Here is a 14,627-nt window from a genome sequence, read left to right as displayed (position 1 = left end):
TTAGCAGGAGGCTGTCACATAACTCAGATCCAAACCGTCCCTGGGGGCAGCAGGAGTGCTGGGATTGCCCATGGGAGCACTTTGTGTCCAGCTCAGCTCCTGCCTGGCACCTGCAGGGCATGGCAAAGAGGAGGCTCTGTCTCCTTTAAGTGCTTGGGAAAACCGTCTGCTCCTGCCTGCTTGCCAGTCCTGGCCCGAGGAGCTGGCACTGGCCCCAGCCATGCAAGGGGAGCTGTGTGGAGCCAGGAGCTGGCACTGGGTGAGAGGTAGGACGTGGTGCTGGAGCGATGCCCAGAGAACAGCACATGATGGGCACGGCCAGGAGCCAGAGCTGGAGGAGCCAGAGCTGCCCAGGGACCCTGCTGGGATGGGGAGAGGGGCTGCAGGGTCCCTGGGGACACTGCTGGGATGGGGAGAGGGGCTGCAGGGTCCCTGGGGACGCTGCTGGGACAGGGAGAGGTGCTGCAGGGTCCCTGGGGATGCTGCTGGCATGGGGAGAGGGGCTGCAGGGTCTTAGCTGTGCTCTGTAGGATGGGTGTGCAGTGTCACAGGGTGCCCAGGGACGCTGCTGGCCTCAGTGTTGTGCCCACAGAGGGGCTGTGCCCATACAGGGCTGTGCCAGCAGTGCTGCCCCACTGTGGAGTGCAGCCACAGGACTGCCCTCGCTGTGCCCATGTCCTGCTGAACTCACCCCTTACACCCCACACAGCTCAACCAGATCATATCTGTCCTGCATCCCCCTCCTCATCCCCATCTCCTCTGCCCCTCACCAGGCTGTGCCAGCAGCAGGCAGGGAGCAAAGGCCCTGTCCTGCCCCTGCCTGGCTCCAGGATGCTGCTGGGCACCAGCATTGCCCAGTCTTGCCTGGGCCCAGTTGGAGGAGACAACTTCTTTTTGGAGTTTCCCAGTGGCTGGGTTGGGGTTTTTTTTGTTTGTTTGTTGGAAATCTGTGTTGATTCTTGTCTGTCTTTTAACTAGTCCCTGTGTCACCTGGGGCAGTCCCTTGGGTGCTGCCCCATGATCAATGCAGAGCTATTTGCACTATAGTACTACACACAATTGCACATAACTAATTAATATTTATGGCAAGGGGGGTGATTCCCTCCCAGTGATTGCATTGTCAGGGGTTGGGTTATATTTTTGGGTTGGGTTTTCATTTTTTTCCTTGTGACTGACTCATTATTTCCTGTTCCATTTCTTCCCTTTGCCTAATGTTGTTGTTCAGAGCAATGGTGCATCATGTTACTAAGAATTTCCCTGGATCTTAAAGATGTGTGTTTTTATTAGTCAGCAGCCAGCAGGTGAATGGCCTCCCTGGACACCTTGGAGCCTTTTGGAGCTGCTGGCAGGGAGGGATTGGACCCTGGGAGCATCCTGGTGGGCAGCAGAGCCATGCAGTGCCAGGGCACATGCAGGGGGGAATCCCAGCACCAGTGACTTCCCCAGGGAGGGAAGAAGAAGGGAGAATGCTTTTTGCTGGAAGGGTGGCTGAAGTGCTGAAACTCCCAGTAACTGTTTTCTAGAAAGGGAAGTATATCAGTATGTTGTAAAGCCTCCCAGGCTTTGCCTGGGATGGGGAACAGTGGGAATGTGGTTTGAGGGGGTGAGATACAAAATTGCCACGGGCTGGCAGTGCCCTGAGCACAGCAGCAGCAGTCCATGTCCTGCTGGCTCTGGTGCCCCTGCAAGGCTTGGTGCTGGGTGGGGACAGGGGAGGCTGTGTGACCTCCACACTGCCTGTGGTACTATGGCAGAGTCCATGGACAGGCTGCCATCCCCTGGCCCCAGCCCTCCATCACTCCAGGGCCAGCCTGGCCTAAATGAAGGAAACCTTACAGAAGCAGCATTTCCTTGTCCTGGGGGCTGTTACACCCTGCCTGTCAGCCAGGCAGGCACTGTGGGCTGTGCATGGTGCTGCTCCTGATTTCAGTCACAGCCACAGTGCCAGGCGTGCCAGCCCAGGGCCAGCAGCAGCACCAGGAGCCTCCCTGGGCAGGTTCTGCCAGGGGCACAGCTGCTGCTGCTGGCACTGCTCTGGCCTCCCAAGTGGGAGAAACAACAGCTCCTGGGCAGCTTCTCCTCCCACTGGCTGCAGTGTGGTTGTTATTCCCATCATAGGAATAATAAAGATGATTTTTTTTTCCAGTGAGTGTTTCCTGGCCTCCTTTGGAATCAGACTCTATTCAACCTGTGCTGGCCTCTTGCTCTCTGCTTGGGGAGAAGGACATGGGGGTAGAGGGGTGTTCTGCAAAACCAGAACTGGAAAGGCTCAGTCTGGCTTGGAAAAGCCTAGCAGTTTAGGAGTTCTTTTGGAGAAGCAGAAGTTGGGGTCCCCATCCTTTCTACCTCAGGCAGCCACAACTATCCTCTCAGCTCCCACAGCCAACCACAGGTGAGGGGGAGACCTTGAGCCTGGTGCCCAAAATGCCTTTTGACCTCCATGGCAGTGGGCAGCTGGACCTGGCAGCTCCCATCCCTGCAGATTTGCCCACCTACATGCTGCAGCCCAGCTCTGGAGCACAGCCAGGGTGCCCCCCCCCCCCCCCAATCCCAAACACCACCTCAGACAGCACCAGCCCCTGGCTGAGCCCCCAGGAGCTGAGGCAGCACTGGGGTAAGGAGGAGGAGCTCCAACGCCCTGAATCCACAGAAGCCAGGCTCCCACTGAGCCATGAGCCAGCTGAAGCACCCCCTCTCCAAGGCAGGATGCTGCACCCCTGCCTCCCCCTCTCCCCATGCCACAAGCGCTCTCCACAGGCAGTTTCAGCGCTTTATTGTCTGGCGGTCCTGCTACAGCACCCCACTGTCCTCCCCGTGGCTGCGGGGAGGCTCTCCCCGTCCCCAGCGTGGCACCACAGTGTCCTGGAGCTGGAGGCTGCAGGAGCTGCAGCAGTCCGAGAACTGGCACTTAAGGAATCCTGGCTGGGGCCGCACGCCGCTCCTCTGCGGGGCTGGGGGAGGGCGCCCGGCCGGGCATGGCTGTGGTCCGGTCCCGCTGGGCGGGGTCACTCCCCCTCGGGCATCGTGTGAAAACGCTTCAAAAACGCCACCGGTTCTGGGCTGTGACCAGGTGCTCGCAGCTTCCTTTCTCTTACACAGAAATCAAATGCAACCTTTTCTTCCCTTTTATGAGCAGTTCTCGATTTTGGCCAGAAATTGCTGTGCCCACCAGTCCTCCAGGTCGATGGGAACAAAGTCTGAAAGAGAGGGGAGGGAGAGAGGGGAACAGCTGAAGCAGGAGCAGAGCTCTGGGTGCTGTCTTCCAAACCCCAGAAAAAATAAACTTGGAATCACAGAATATCCTAAGCTAGAAGGGATCCACAGGGGTCATCCTGTCCCTGCACAGACCCCCAACAATCCCACCCTGTGCATCCCTGTGCCCTGACACTCCTGGAGCTCTGACAGCCTCGGGGCTGTGTCCATTCCCTGGGGAGCCTGGGCAGTGCCAGCACCCTCTGGGGGAAGAAATTTTCCCTCATCTCCAATCTAATGACATCCCCAGGTCTCTTCCACCCCTGTGCCATGTCCCCAACAGGCGAGACTGGGTTTACAGGGACATTCTCTTCCTTGGGAGCTCTCAGCTGCTGCAAGAGCCTGCAGGCTGCTGTCACTGCCCTCACTCCAGGTGCCACCAGACAAGTGCTGTCCCCATGCCCAATTGGTCCTGCTGGCTCCAAGAGCAGTGGGTCCCTACAGGATGCTCCTCTCTCCAGCATGATGCTGAACCCCTTGGTGGCAGAAAGCCTGAATGCCAGAGGAGTCAGCAACACAGTGGAACATCCAAGGGACACAGTGGAACATCCCCACCACTGTGCCTGAGGCCAGCTGTCTCCCCCCAGCACCCCCAGAGTGACCTCAGCACCTGCAGGAGACCCAAAACTTGCACTGGAATCCAAATCCTCCTTCCACCACAGCCCTGTTCAGGTGCAGGCTGAGCCCACAGCTGCTGCACCCCAAGCCTGACACACCCCAGAGTGCCACCAACACTGCCCACTCACCTTTGAGTCCGGGGTCGGGGGTTTTCTCCACGTACTGCACGGGGCCGCAGGCGCTGTCCCCGCTCCGGCTCCCGTCCAGCTGCTGCTCTACCTGCTGCCAGGCTGGGGAGGGGCAACAAGCACTGCGTGGGTCTGGGATCCCCGGGTGAGGGGCTGCACACGGGAGCAGGGAGCAGAGCGAAGGAGGGCAAGCCCCAGGCTGGGGACTCCACCCCTGCCACCGATGTCCCCAGCACGGTGCAGGTACTGGGGAGGGACTCCATCTGCTCCAGCTCTCCTGGGTACCGCCCCAGGGACCCTCTGCCCTCACCTTCATAGACAAAGCGGACGTTCTCCTCGTGAGCCAGGGTGTAACATTCTTCAGGGGCTGAGATCTGCTGCAGCAGCAGTGGGGGCCTCTTGCCATTCACTCTGTTGAAGACGAGTTTCTGCACTGGGCTGTGGAAGGAGGGAAGCAATAGTGGGGTGAGGGCACAGGCAGCTCTGCCCACCCCAGCAAGAACTGAGGCGGTTCTGGTGTCCTGGGTTGCCCCACAGTGCACACACACATCCACAGCTGCAGTCACCCAGCCCTGTCCCCAAGGACTGGGATGGAAAGGGACTCAGCCCCCAGGGATAGGGGATTCTGACACAGGAGGGGTGCAAGGGGAGCTCCCTGGGGAAAAGCACCAGCTGCCCATCTCTCACCCATGCTCAAACCTCCACCAAGTGCAGTCTCTAAGATGAAGCATCTGCCACCTAATTGCAGGAGTATCAGGAAAAGGAAGGGAAACCCACTTAGGTACTGGACAGGGGATGTGCCATCCTCTGCAGATTAATCACCCAGGTTCACTGGAATAGCTCTGGCCCCAGCATGCCCCCAGGGTGCCCCAGGACTGGGATGCAACACCGTGAAGTGGGAGCAGGTCAGGCTTCCTGAGAGCTGGGATCTCCTCTGTTGAGGGGCACTTCAACCACCTCGTGCCCTGGATGCAGCAACACCCACCAGAGCTAAAGGCAAAACTCAGGATGAGACCTGGCAGCATCTTCAATGCAAATCTCCAGTATTTTGACTTTTCTGCCCAGCTCTAGAGCAGGCAGGACATGTCTGCAACAGCCACGTTCCTCACGGGACAAAGTCTAAGGGGCCCTAGGAGTGGGTTTGGAGAGCAGGAGAGACCGGGAGCAGGCAGCTCCTGCAGATCTGCAGGGAGGGGCTGGGGAGGGCAGTGACCCTCAAGCCCCCCCAGACAGCGGCACTGGGCAGGCAGGAGGAGGACAAGTGTGGCTGAAGCTACCCCAGTGAATTTCAGGGATCCAGGGAAGGAGAGGAACTGCGTGAGGTGTAGGGGCGGCAGGAGAGGATGTACAGAACTAGCAGGGTCCCACTGCCCTGTCTGGGCGTGCTTTGAGTCAGCCGGGAAAGGGGTCTCCTTAGGGGTCCCATCGCCACCTCCCAGCCACGGGAATACCCCACAGCACGCAACCAACAGCTCCACGCATTGCTGCTGGACACCGGAGCTCACCCAGAGAGTGTGACGGCGGCTCTGGGGCAGCGGGGATCGCCAGCTCCGCGGGCACACGGCGCGGCCAAGGCGGGCGGGCTCCCGGCGGGAGCGGCGCTGGCCCCGCCGCCCGTTTGTGCAATCGGGGCCGTCCGCAGGGCGGGCGGGGGGGCTGGACAAGCCCGGCCCCGCACCGGGACCCCCCCGCGCCGCCTCCTTGGCGTGACCCCACCGCTCCCACTCCCGCGATTTTAGGGGACGGCCCGTGGGAAGGAGGAGGGGCGGCGGCTCCGCCGTGTCTCCGGCGCGGGGCGGCCCACGGCACGCGTGTACCGAACTCGCGGGACGCGTGCGGGCACGGCCGCGACCCCCGGGCGAGCGGCGCCGAGCCGAGAGCCCGGGTCCCCCTCCCGCGTCCCGCCGGGCAGCCCGGCCGTCCCCGCTCCCCTTCCCAAGGTCACGGCCCGGCCGCCCCAGCGCCGGTCCCCTTCCCAAGGTCACGGCGCTCACCTGGCGGGGGGCCACGGGCCGGGCTGCGGCCGCCCCCGCAGCTCGCCCAGTTTGCTGCTCTCCACCGCCTGCTGCGTGGGACCTGCGGGGGGCGCGGGGCGTCAGGGGGGCAGCGAGGGCCGCACGGAGCCCCCGCGCCCCCCGGCCCCGCGCCCCCCGGTACCTGTGCGGCGCTGCGTGGCGAGCTTGCTGGGGCCGCGCGTGAGCGTGTACATGGTGCGGGCCCGGCCCACGGCCCCGCCGCCCCCGCCCGAGTGCCGAGCGCGCCCCTCGCCGGGGCCTTTAACGGGCCGGGCCGGGCCGGGCCGGGCGGCCCCGCCAGCACCGACACGCCCCCGCGCTTAAAGGGACCGCGCGGCGCGCGTGGGACGGGCGACAGCGCGCGGCGCTCGGGGAACGCGTGCGACACCCCCGGGACAGAGCGGGGGGACACGTGTGGGGCGTGCGGGGACACAGGCGACGCGTGCGTTGGGATATGGGGACATGTCTGCGTTGTGGGGACACGCACGGGAGACATCGGGGGCACGCCTGGGATGTGGGACACGCAGGGGACACATCAAGTGTACGTGTGGGGGTGCGTGGGATGCGTGGGGCACACAAGGGACACACGTGGGGACGCTGGTCGCGCACACGGGGTGTGTGGGGACACGCAGCGGACATTCATGGGATACAGCGAGGGCAAGTGGGGGATGTGGGAACACACTGAAGACACGCAGGACGTGTCGGGGGTGCACGTGGGGGACACACACTGGCGACAAGCAGGCCACACGCTGGGAGCATATATGGGGACTTGCGCGGGACACGGGGGGACATGTAGGGCGTGGGAGACACAGGACACACAGAATGCACAGAAGGGACATTGGAACGTGCGGGGCTGAAGAAGGGGACAGCGCACAGCAGACATGGGACACGGGATGGCACAGGCGCGCAGGGGACACGGGAGTCACGGGAAACTCGGGGGGGACCTGCACGGGAACAGTCAGGAGACAGGACACTGCACTACACACTGCACACACAGGGGACAGATAGGGGTCATTCTTGGGACACGAAGGACCCAGGCAGGGAAAAGTAAGGGGTGCAGAGGCAGGGGCTGAGGTGCCCCCCTCCAGAGGGGACACCGCTGTGACTGCACATGCCATAACCAGCGCAGGAAGCCGGAGTGGGCAGCCGCGTCCCGGCCAGCACGGTGACCTTTGGAGTGGGGAGGTCCTGCCAAGGTGTCCCCACGTGGCAGGAGGTGCAGACCCAGGACATAACCCCGAGCAGGTCCCCGGCCACCCCTGGGGCTGGCGACAGCACCCAGAGTTTTGAGGAGAGATCGTGTGACAAACGCACTGGGGACAAAGAGGCTCCAGCCCGGCTCCAGGGGCTGCAGAGCCGCCCCACGAGGGTGACCTTTGCCTCGCCGCCACGTTGCCACGGTGCTGGCCGGGGAGGGAGGACTGCAGGAGGGTGCCTGCCATAGAAGCCCAGCGGAGCCTGACCCCGGTCGGTGCCAGGCACGCGTGGACCCTTCGTGGGTGTGCATCCACTGTTGTCACTCCAGCCTTCTTACCGTGCCTAAACACAACCCTGACCCACAGGACGTCACCACCGGCTGCCAACCGCCCTGTCACGTGCTGGGAGCTGTGCCTCAGTTCCCCCGCGGACCCGCCCGGGGTTTCTAAGCGCTGTTTGTTCATCCCTGAGTTTTTCCATGCTTGGAAGAGCTGAACCCCTAATCCTTGTGCTCCAGATGGATCCCTCCAGACCTCCATCACCAGTGACAGCTGTCGCGGACAGGGTGGGTGGGTGCGTCCCCCTTATCCCCGTTTTCCTGGGGTGTCCGCGCAAAGCCTGTTTGGCTCTTTTCGGGTGGCGGAGCAGCGGCAGGCTCCGGCCGGGTCCCCGCAGGGTCCGGGGCAGCGCCGAGGGGCGGCGGGGCGAGAGCCCTGCCGGCCGCGCCGCTGGTGTAGTGGTATCATGCAAGATTCCCATTCTTGCGACCCGGGTTCGATTCCCGGGCGGCGCACTTCTTTTCCTTCTTCCTGCTTTTTGCCCTCCCCGCTGTGGAAGCTCCACCCGCGGCCGGGGGGGGCCGGGCGGTGCCGGGAGCTGTAGTTCCCCGGCTCGGCCCGGTCCGGCCCGGCCCGGCCATGCAGGTCCCTGCGGCGGCGGAGCGCAACAAGGGCCCGATCCTGGCGGTGCTGCGGGAGTGCGCGGGGCCGGGCGCGCTGCGGGTGCTGGAGGTGGCCGCGGGCTCGGGGCTGCACGCCGCGCACTTCGCCAGGGCGCTGCCGCGGGCGCGCTGGCAGCCCTCGGACATCGACCCGCGGGCGCTGCGCAGGTGAGCGGGGCCGGGGGACCCGGGGGACACCGCCTGCAGCCCCTCCACGGGCCCTGTTCCCTGCTCCCCATTTTATTTATTTAATTTTTTTAAATTTCATTTCCTTTGGGGATTTTGGGAAAACCCCAGTATCCGAGTCTTCCGCAGCCCAGGTTCTCCTGCTTAGTGCTTTATTTCCTCCAGGAAAACCCCAATATCCAGCTCTTGGATGAGCTGGATGCGTATTTTTTCCCAGAAAAGACGCACTCAAAGGCCCAGGCTCTGCACGTTTTTTTTCTATTTTCAGGAAAAACCCAGCAGCCAAGGCCCTCTTACTATCTCTTGGCTCTCCAGCAGCCCAGGCTCCCCTGCCCAGTGCTGTATTCTTTCCAAGAAAACCACAATATACTGCTTGCAGATGAGCTTAATGTGTATTTTTTCCCAGCAAAGACCCTCTTGGACAGCCCAGGCTCTCTGGCTTGACACTTTATTTTTCCAGGCAAACCACAATATTCAACTCTTGCCCGGCGCAGGCTCCCCAGGTCAATACTCACTATAATTTGTTTTTCAATAAATCCCCAATATCCAACTCCCAAACAATCCATGCTCCCCAGCTCAGGACTTTATTTTTCCCAGAAAACTTCCAAAATCCAGCTTTCCACTGTAGGAAAAAAAAACAAAACAAAAAAAACCTGGTGGGGAGGTACTGGAACCAGCACCTGTCCAGGGGGAGTTTTGTGCTTCCTACCCAGCAGCAGCCACCACCCCAGATACAAATGATCCCCAGGCTGGGAGGCTGCAGGAGCTGAGCTGGGTGGTGAATGTGCCAAAGAGGGTGTAAATAACACCAAAATCAGGAGGTGTTGGTGCAGTGGTGCCAGTGGGGTGCCCCACAAGGGCAGGGTGCTCCAAAATTGGGGAGTTTAGGCCTTGGGGCCTCTCCATCCCCATGCTGCTGCTTGTTCCAGTTTTCCATCTGCCAGCTGGAAGCAAAGGGCTGGGCAGAGAGCCCCCAGGCTGTGCTGCACCCACATCCACGTGGAATAACAATTATTGGCTGAGTCCATCCTGGGGATTTCCCCCCCTGCAGCGAGTGGGGGGGGTGCACGGGGGGCTCTGCAGGGCTTGAGGTGGGTGTGGTGCCCTCAGCATCGCTGCCTACGTGGAGGCCACGGGACTGCCCAACCTGCTGCCCCCCATCCTGCTGGACGTGTCCCAGGGCTGGGAGAGCTGGGGGGGCGCCCAGCCCGGCACCCTCGACCTCCTGGTCAGCATCAACATGATGCACATCGCAGAGCTGCGGTGCACCGAGGTGAGCAGCCTCACAGCCCCTGCCAGGGCCCGGGGGGGGGGGGCTCCAGGGGTGTCCCCGGCCCTCTGACCCGCTCCCCACCTCTCTCCTTCCCCAGGGCCTGTTCAAGGGTGCCGGGGTGCTGCTGAAGCCCGGAGGAGTGCTCTTCACCTATGGGGTGGGTCCTGGTGCAGCAGCATCCTGGGGATGCAGAGCAAATACTGGGGGGAGAAGGTGGGAGAGCAGCTCCAGTCATGGCTTAGGGAGGGAACTGGGAAATGCAGGGCCTTGGAGTTTGTGGGGTCTCTGACTTTTGGGGCACATGCTGAGCCCTGAAAGGAGCAGTTTTGGATGGGAGAGCTCCTGTCCTCCCTCACCTTATCCATGGCGGGGTCTGGGGAGCTGCAGAGGGTGACAGGACTCACAGTGGGTGATGGGACTCCTTGGGGGCCGTGTCTCTGCCGTGCTTGGGGACTGCAGCCCATGGAAGGGGGGCTGGGGGCGCACAGGGTGGCTCATGCCTGCAGCTCCAGCTGTGTCCCACCAGCCCTACGCCGTAGACGGCCAGATCAGCCCCCAGAGCAACGTGGACTTTGACCGCAGCCTGAGGCAGAGGTAGGAGGGGCTGGGGGGGCTCAGGCTCCTGGGGGCCCATCCTGCAGTGCAGGAAGCTCCCTCCCAGCGTGGTCGTTCAAGATAAGCCCGCCCTAGGGCAGCCCCTCAGCCCAGGTAGCTGGGGCTGCTTTGGGGCGGGGTGTCCCCAGTGTGACCGCGCCTCCCTCCCCGCAGCAATCCCGCCTGGGGGCTGCGGGACACGGTGCTGCTGCGGGAGCTGGCCCAGGCCAACGGGCTGTGCCTGGAGAGGATGGTAGGTGATGGGAGCGGGCTGCTCCCCGTGCCAGTGTGCACCCTGAGCCCCGCCTCTGTGCTTCCAGGTGGACATGCCGGCCAACAACAAGAGCCTGATCTTCCGCAAGCTGTAACCTGCCCTGACGGCACTGCTGTCCCCACCGATGCCTCCTGCAGGGTGTCACTGTCCCGCCATGGCTGCCGCCGGGGCTGGGGACAGCAGTGATGGGACAGACTCACCCCAGCTGGGCCTGACTTGGCTGGGGGGGGTCCATCTCCCCTGGTGCCTTTGGGGCCCCCTTTGCAGTGGGACCAGCCTGGACTACAGGAGCCAGCACAGCTGCCATGGGGGGACACAACACTCCTGGGCATAGGGAGACTCTTGCTCCATTTCCTGTGCTGATGGTGTCCCCTTCCCCCCCTCCCCAGGACTGTGCTGCTGCCCCCCCTAATAAACTCTGTGGCTTTGCCCTCCACACCCCAGCAGCTCCCTGATGTTTTTAGCACAAACACGGGGGGTGGGGGGGTCCCTAGTTCCACCTCCAGCACCAACGAAAGGCTCAGGTCCAGCACCAGGGGTGTTACACTGGGCCCAGAGGCTTTGGTGAGGTGGAAAGATTTGATGAGTGGGGTGGTCCTGGCAGACCTCCCACCTCTCTGCAGCCCAACCCAGTTCTCTATTGCTCCTGGACGGGCTGGGGGTGGGGTCACACGGTGGGGGGAACACGCGGCAGATAAATTACAGTGGAGGTGGGAGCTGCTCTGGGGCTCAGCATGGGGTTGGGGGTACTACATGACAGTGGTAACCTCTAGACACAGCACTGGTGCGGGGGCTCCCTCAGGCTGCCCTGTGTCTGCAGCTCCCCCCGTCGGCACACCCTGGCTGTCCCCTAGTCCTGGAAGCGGTTCAGGAGGTCGCAGGTTTTCTTCTCCATCAGCTCGTAGATTTTCTTCACACGTTTGTCGTTGGCTGCCCGGACGTAGCTGCTGGGGTCCAGCGTGGCCATTCCGTCGTGCACCTCGCCCATGATGATCAGGGGCCCGTCCTCCGCAGTCATGTTGGGGCAGGGGCAGCTCCAGTCCATGTCGGTCAAGGTCACCTCCAGGTACTTGATGTTGAAGAACTTGAGGCCCATCTTCTCGTCCTTGAGGACGTCCTCGAGGGCGAAGCGGGCGATGCCGGAGTCCTGGTCCTCCACGATCTCCATGAGCCGCCCCACGATGGCGAAGTCGCTGCGGCAGAGGCTCAGCACCATCTTGCTCTTCAGGCGGCACGCCTTGCACTGCAGGCTCTTGGGAAAGGGGCACACGTCCTCGCACGTCTCCTTGCTCTCGAAGTTGTTGGTGTTGCCCTCGCAGCCGCCGTAGACGAAGGAGTGGCACTGCTTCAGCAGGTGGTTGTACGCCCAGCGCGCCTCCCAGTTCTGGCAGGGCCCCTGCACCATGGGCAGGAGGCAGGTGGGGCGGGCGCTGCCCAGGCAGGCGGCTCGGCACTCCTCGTACGTCTCGAAGTGGTTCCTGTTGGCCCCGCAGCCGCCGTAGCGGAAGGTGAGGCAGGAGCCCTGCTTGGCATCGAAATGCCAGCGCACCTCCGTGGGCTCGCAGCGCCGCCGATCCGGCTCCTTCAGGCACTCGGCGCTGGGGAAGGGCTGGGGGCTGCCGGTGCGCGGGGTCCCGCCCGGCTCCCGCCGGAGCACCGACAGCGGGAAGTCGGCGCGGAGCAGCCCGGCGGCGTTGCGGGCCGTGCAGGTGTAGATGCCGGCGTCCTCGTGGCGGGCGTTGTAGATGACCAGCTGGCCGATGTTGGTGACCACCACGTTGCCGTACATCTGGTCCGGCCGCATGATGAAGTTCTCCTCCCGCTCGCTCTGCTTCTCCCAGGTGATGTCGGGCTGCGGGCGGCCGCTCACGTCGCAGCGGAAGCTGACGGTGCCGCCGGCGCGCACCGACTGGTGGAAGGGGTTGGAGTACAGGGCGGGGGGCACCGGCACCTCGGGGCCGACGCCCGGCGTGGGGCGCGCCGTGGTCTCCTGCGGCACGGGGCTGGTGTCGGGCCAGGTGAAGATGTGCTTGCAGGGCACGGTGGTGAGGCGGGTGCCGCGCAGACACGCCTCGGCGTCCATGTAGCACTTGTTGTAGTAGGTGAGGCCGTCGGAGGCGCAAGTGAAGTTGGGCTCCTTCTCGCAGCGGTCCTTGCACTTGCAGACGGGCTGCCCGTCCCAGATGTCGCAGTCGGAGCCCTGCTGCGCGCACACGAAGCTCTCGCAGGAGGCGGTGGGCGCCAGCGCCAGCGCCGGAACGCTGCCGTCGGCAAAGCGCGCGGCCACGCAGCTCCGCAGCCCACACACGTTGGTGCAGCATTTCTCAAAGTCTTCACAGTCCTGCTCGGGGAGGGAGAAGAGATTGCGAAGGGGACGTGGAGGTCACCGCTGTGCTGGGGCTGTGGATGCTGTTCCCACCCCCGTGGGACTTTCGGGAGGGCAGGTGTGTCCCCCTGTGCACCTCCAGCACCGCTGGGCTCCGGGTGAGAGCCAGACCTCCCCGGCGCAGCTGCGCCAGCCCCAGCCCACCCTTGGCAACCCAGGATGTTTGGGGTGCGCCGCAGTGATGACGGTCCTTTCAGACCGCAGAGAGCAACTTGCCCTTCTCAGCTTTTGGTGGCCGAGAGGAGGCAGAACTCATACAGATGAATTGTGAAGGAGTCTCCCCTCCGCGTTCAGACAGCCCTAACCGGGGTGGGGTTGCCCTGCTCCAAACCAAGGCTCTATAGGATGGACAACCCGGTCCATGGGTGGGCTCCGACCCTCAGGAAAAAGCTGAGAGAGGATTCTGTCCTCGGCTTGATGGGGTCCGGGTCCCAGCACACCCATTTCCTTCATCCCAGCCAGCCCTTTGACAGGGTGGAAGCATCCTGGAGGTGCACGAGGAGGGTGGTCTGACCATGGGACAAGGTCTGAGGGGGTGACGTGAGGGGGCAACAAGCAGTTTCTCTGCCTGTGGGGGACTAGGGAGACCAGCAGACAAGAGAGGCTTAGGAGGAAAGGTTGCAGCAGGGCTGAGCCCGTTGCACAGAAACAACTGAACCGGCTGTGCCGCCCGGCACAGGACCCGCACCCCAAAGCATCTCCTCTGGGGACCTGGGGATGCCCCCAAACCCTGTCACCGCCGCCTCCGCAGCCCCTCGCTCACCTGGTCGGTCTGGCACTCCCGCTCGCAGGTGCTCTGGGCATCCACCCATAGGTTGGGGTTCAGCTGGTTGGGGCAGACGCCCAGGTGCCGCGTCCTGCCCGGCTGCAGGCTCAGCCCGGCCGCCGCCGCCAGCACGGGCAGGAGCAGCGCGATGCCCACGGGGAGCCGCTGCCGCCCACCCGCACGGTGGCCCCGGGCCCCGCGCCCGCCTCTCCCGCGAGGAGCCATCGGGCCACCCCGCGCCGCCGGCCTGGATCGTCCGCGAGGGCTCGGGATAAATCACATTCAGGATGGACGGGATGAGGGAGAAGGCGGGCGGGCGGGGGGACAAAGAGGAGGAGGAGAGGACCAAACCTCTGTCCTTCAGCACGCCCGGCGCCCTCCGGACCACCGGCGATGCCGCCCGCCGCCTCCATCCATCGCCGCTCGGCTCTCGGGACGCCGGGGACACGGCGGCGGTGGCGAGTGTCTCTCGGGGCTCAGTCCATCCCCGGCACGGCCAGCGGGGCGAGTGGGGTGGAAGGGGAGGACGGGAAGGTTGTAATCTGAATCCCCTCCCTTCCCACTGATGTTTCTGGGTGTTTGGAATGGGAAAGGCGCTGACCTCAGCCTCTAACCCCGGCGAGCCCGGCGATCCCTGGGCAAACACGGGGGGAGATCAAAGGGAGAATTCAGAAAGTCTCCAAAGAGGGAGAGTGAAAGGAAGGGGGGGGGGGGCACACAAAAACCCGCCCGGCCCACGGAGCCGAATTCCTACAGGATGAGAAAACAGCCGGAGCCTGCGGTCCCCTCGGACGGGGCGGCAGGCGGGAGGTGCGCGGAGCCCTCGCTGCGGGCCCGGCTGGCCCGGAGTCCCTCACCCCGCACCGCAGCTCTGGCACCCGCCCGGGAGCGGGACACGGGCACGGAGCCGTCCCTGCTTTCCAGCCCGCATCCCAGCAGTGCCGTGCTGCTGGCACTGCTCCGTGTCTCGCCTGGCCGGGTGGGTGCCCAACCAGCCC

At 63.6% G+C, this 14,627-nt stretch overlaps 3 protein-coding genes across 4 annotated transcripts; 1 reads left to right on the top strand and 2 right to left on the bottom strand.

Annotated features, from left to right (window-relative positions):
* Nucleotides 1-2,756: 2,756 nt before the first annotated feature.
* On the bottom strand, nucleotides 2,757-6,315 carry MCRIP2 (MAPK regulated corepressor interacting protein 2). The gene is made up of 5 exons (XM_079321145.1): nucleotides 6,156-6,315; nucleotides 5,993-6,074; nucleotides 4,309-4,436; nucleotides 3,999-4,100; nucleotides 2,757-3,197 (listed from the first exon to the last, which is right to left on the bottom strand). Exons 1-5 carry the CDS (start codon nucleotides 6,205-6,207, stop codon nucleotides 3,127-3,129), a joined length of 435 nt encoding a protein of 144 aa, XP_079177271.1. The 5' UTR covers nucleotides 6,208-6,315; the 3' UTR covers nucleotides 2,757-3,126.
* A 1,741-nt stretch (nucleotides 6,316-8,056) lies between these two features.
* METTL26 (methyltransferase like 26) lies at nucleotides 8,057-10,743 on the top strand. 2 transcript variants are annotated; one of them, XM_079321206.1, is made up of 6 exons: nucleotides 8,057-8,318; nucleotides 9,447-9,609; nucleotides 9,707-9,766; nucleotides 10,136-10,203; nucleotides 10,378-10,456; nucleotides 10,524-10,743. In XM_079321206.1, the coding sequence occupies exons 1-6, from the start codon at nucleotides 8,128-8,130 to the stop codon at nucleotides 10,569-10,571; spliced, it is 609 nt and encodes a 202-aa protein (XP_079177332.1). In that variant the 5' UTR covers nucleotides 8,057-8,127; the 3' UTR covers nucleotides 10,572-10,743. The 2 variants fall into 2 exon arrangements, with proteins under 2 accessions (XP_079177332.1, XP_079177333.1); XM_079321207.1 differs by lacking the exon at nucleotides 10,378-10,456.
* A 280-nt stretch (nucleotides 10,744-11,023) lies between these two features.
* Nucleotides 11,024-14,331, bottom strand: WFIKKN1 (WAP, follistatin/kazal, immunoglobulin, kunitz and netrin domain containing 1). The gene is made up of 2 exons (XM_079321085.1): nucleotides 13,627-14,331; nucleotides 11,024-12,818 (listed from the first exon to the last, which is right to left on the bottom strand). The coding sequence occupies exons 1-2, from the start codon at nucleotides 13,852-13,854 to the stop codon at nucleotides 11,328-11,330; spliced, it is 1,719 nt and encodes a 572-aa protein (XP_079177211.1). The 5' UTR covers nucleotides 13,855-14,331; the 3' UTR covers nucleotides 11,024-11,327.
* Between the last annotated feature and the right edge of the window lie 296 nt (nucleotides 14,332-14,627).

Source organism: Erithacus rubecula (genome assembly GCF_903797595.1).
Source record: "Erithacus rubecula genome assembly, chromosome: 17".
Lineage (NCBI taxonomy): Eukaryota > Metazoa > Chordata > Aves > Passeriformes > Muscicapidae > Erithacus > Erithacus rubecula.
This window is presented reverse-complemented; position numbering and strand designations above follow the sequence as displayed.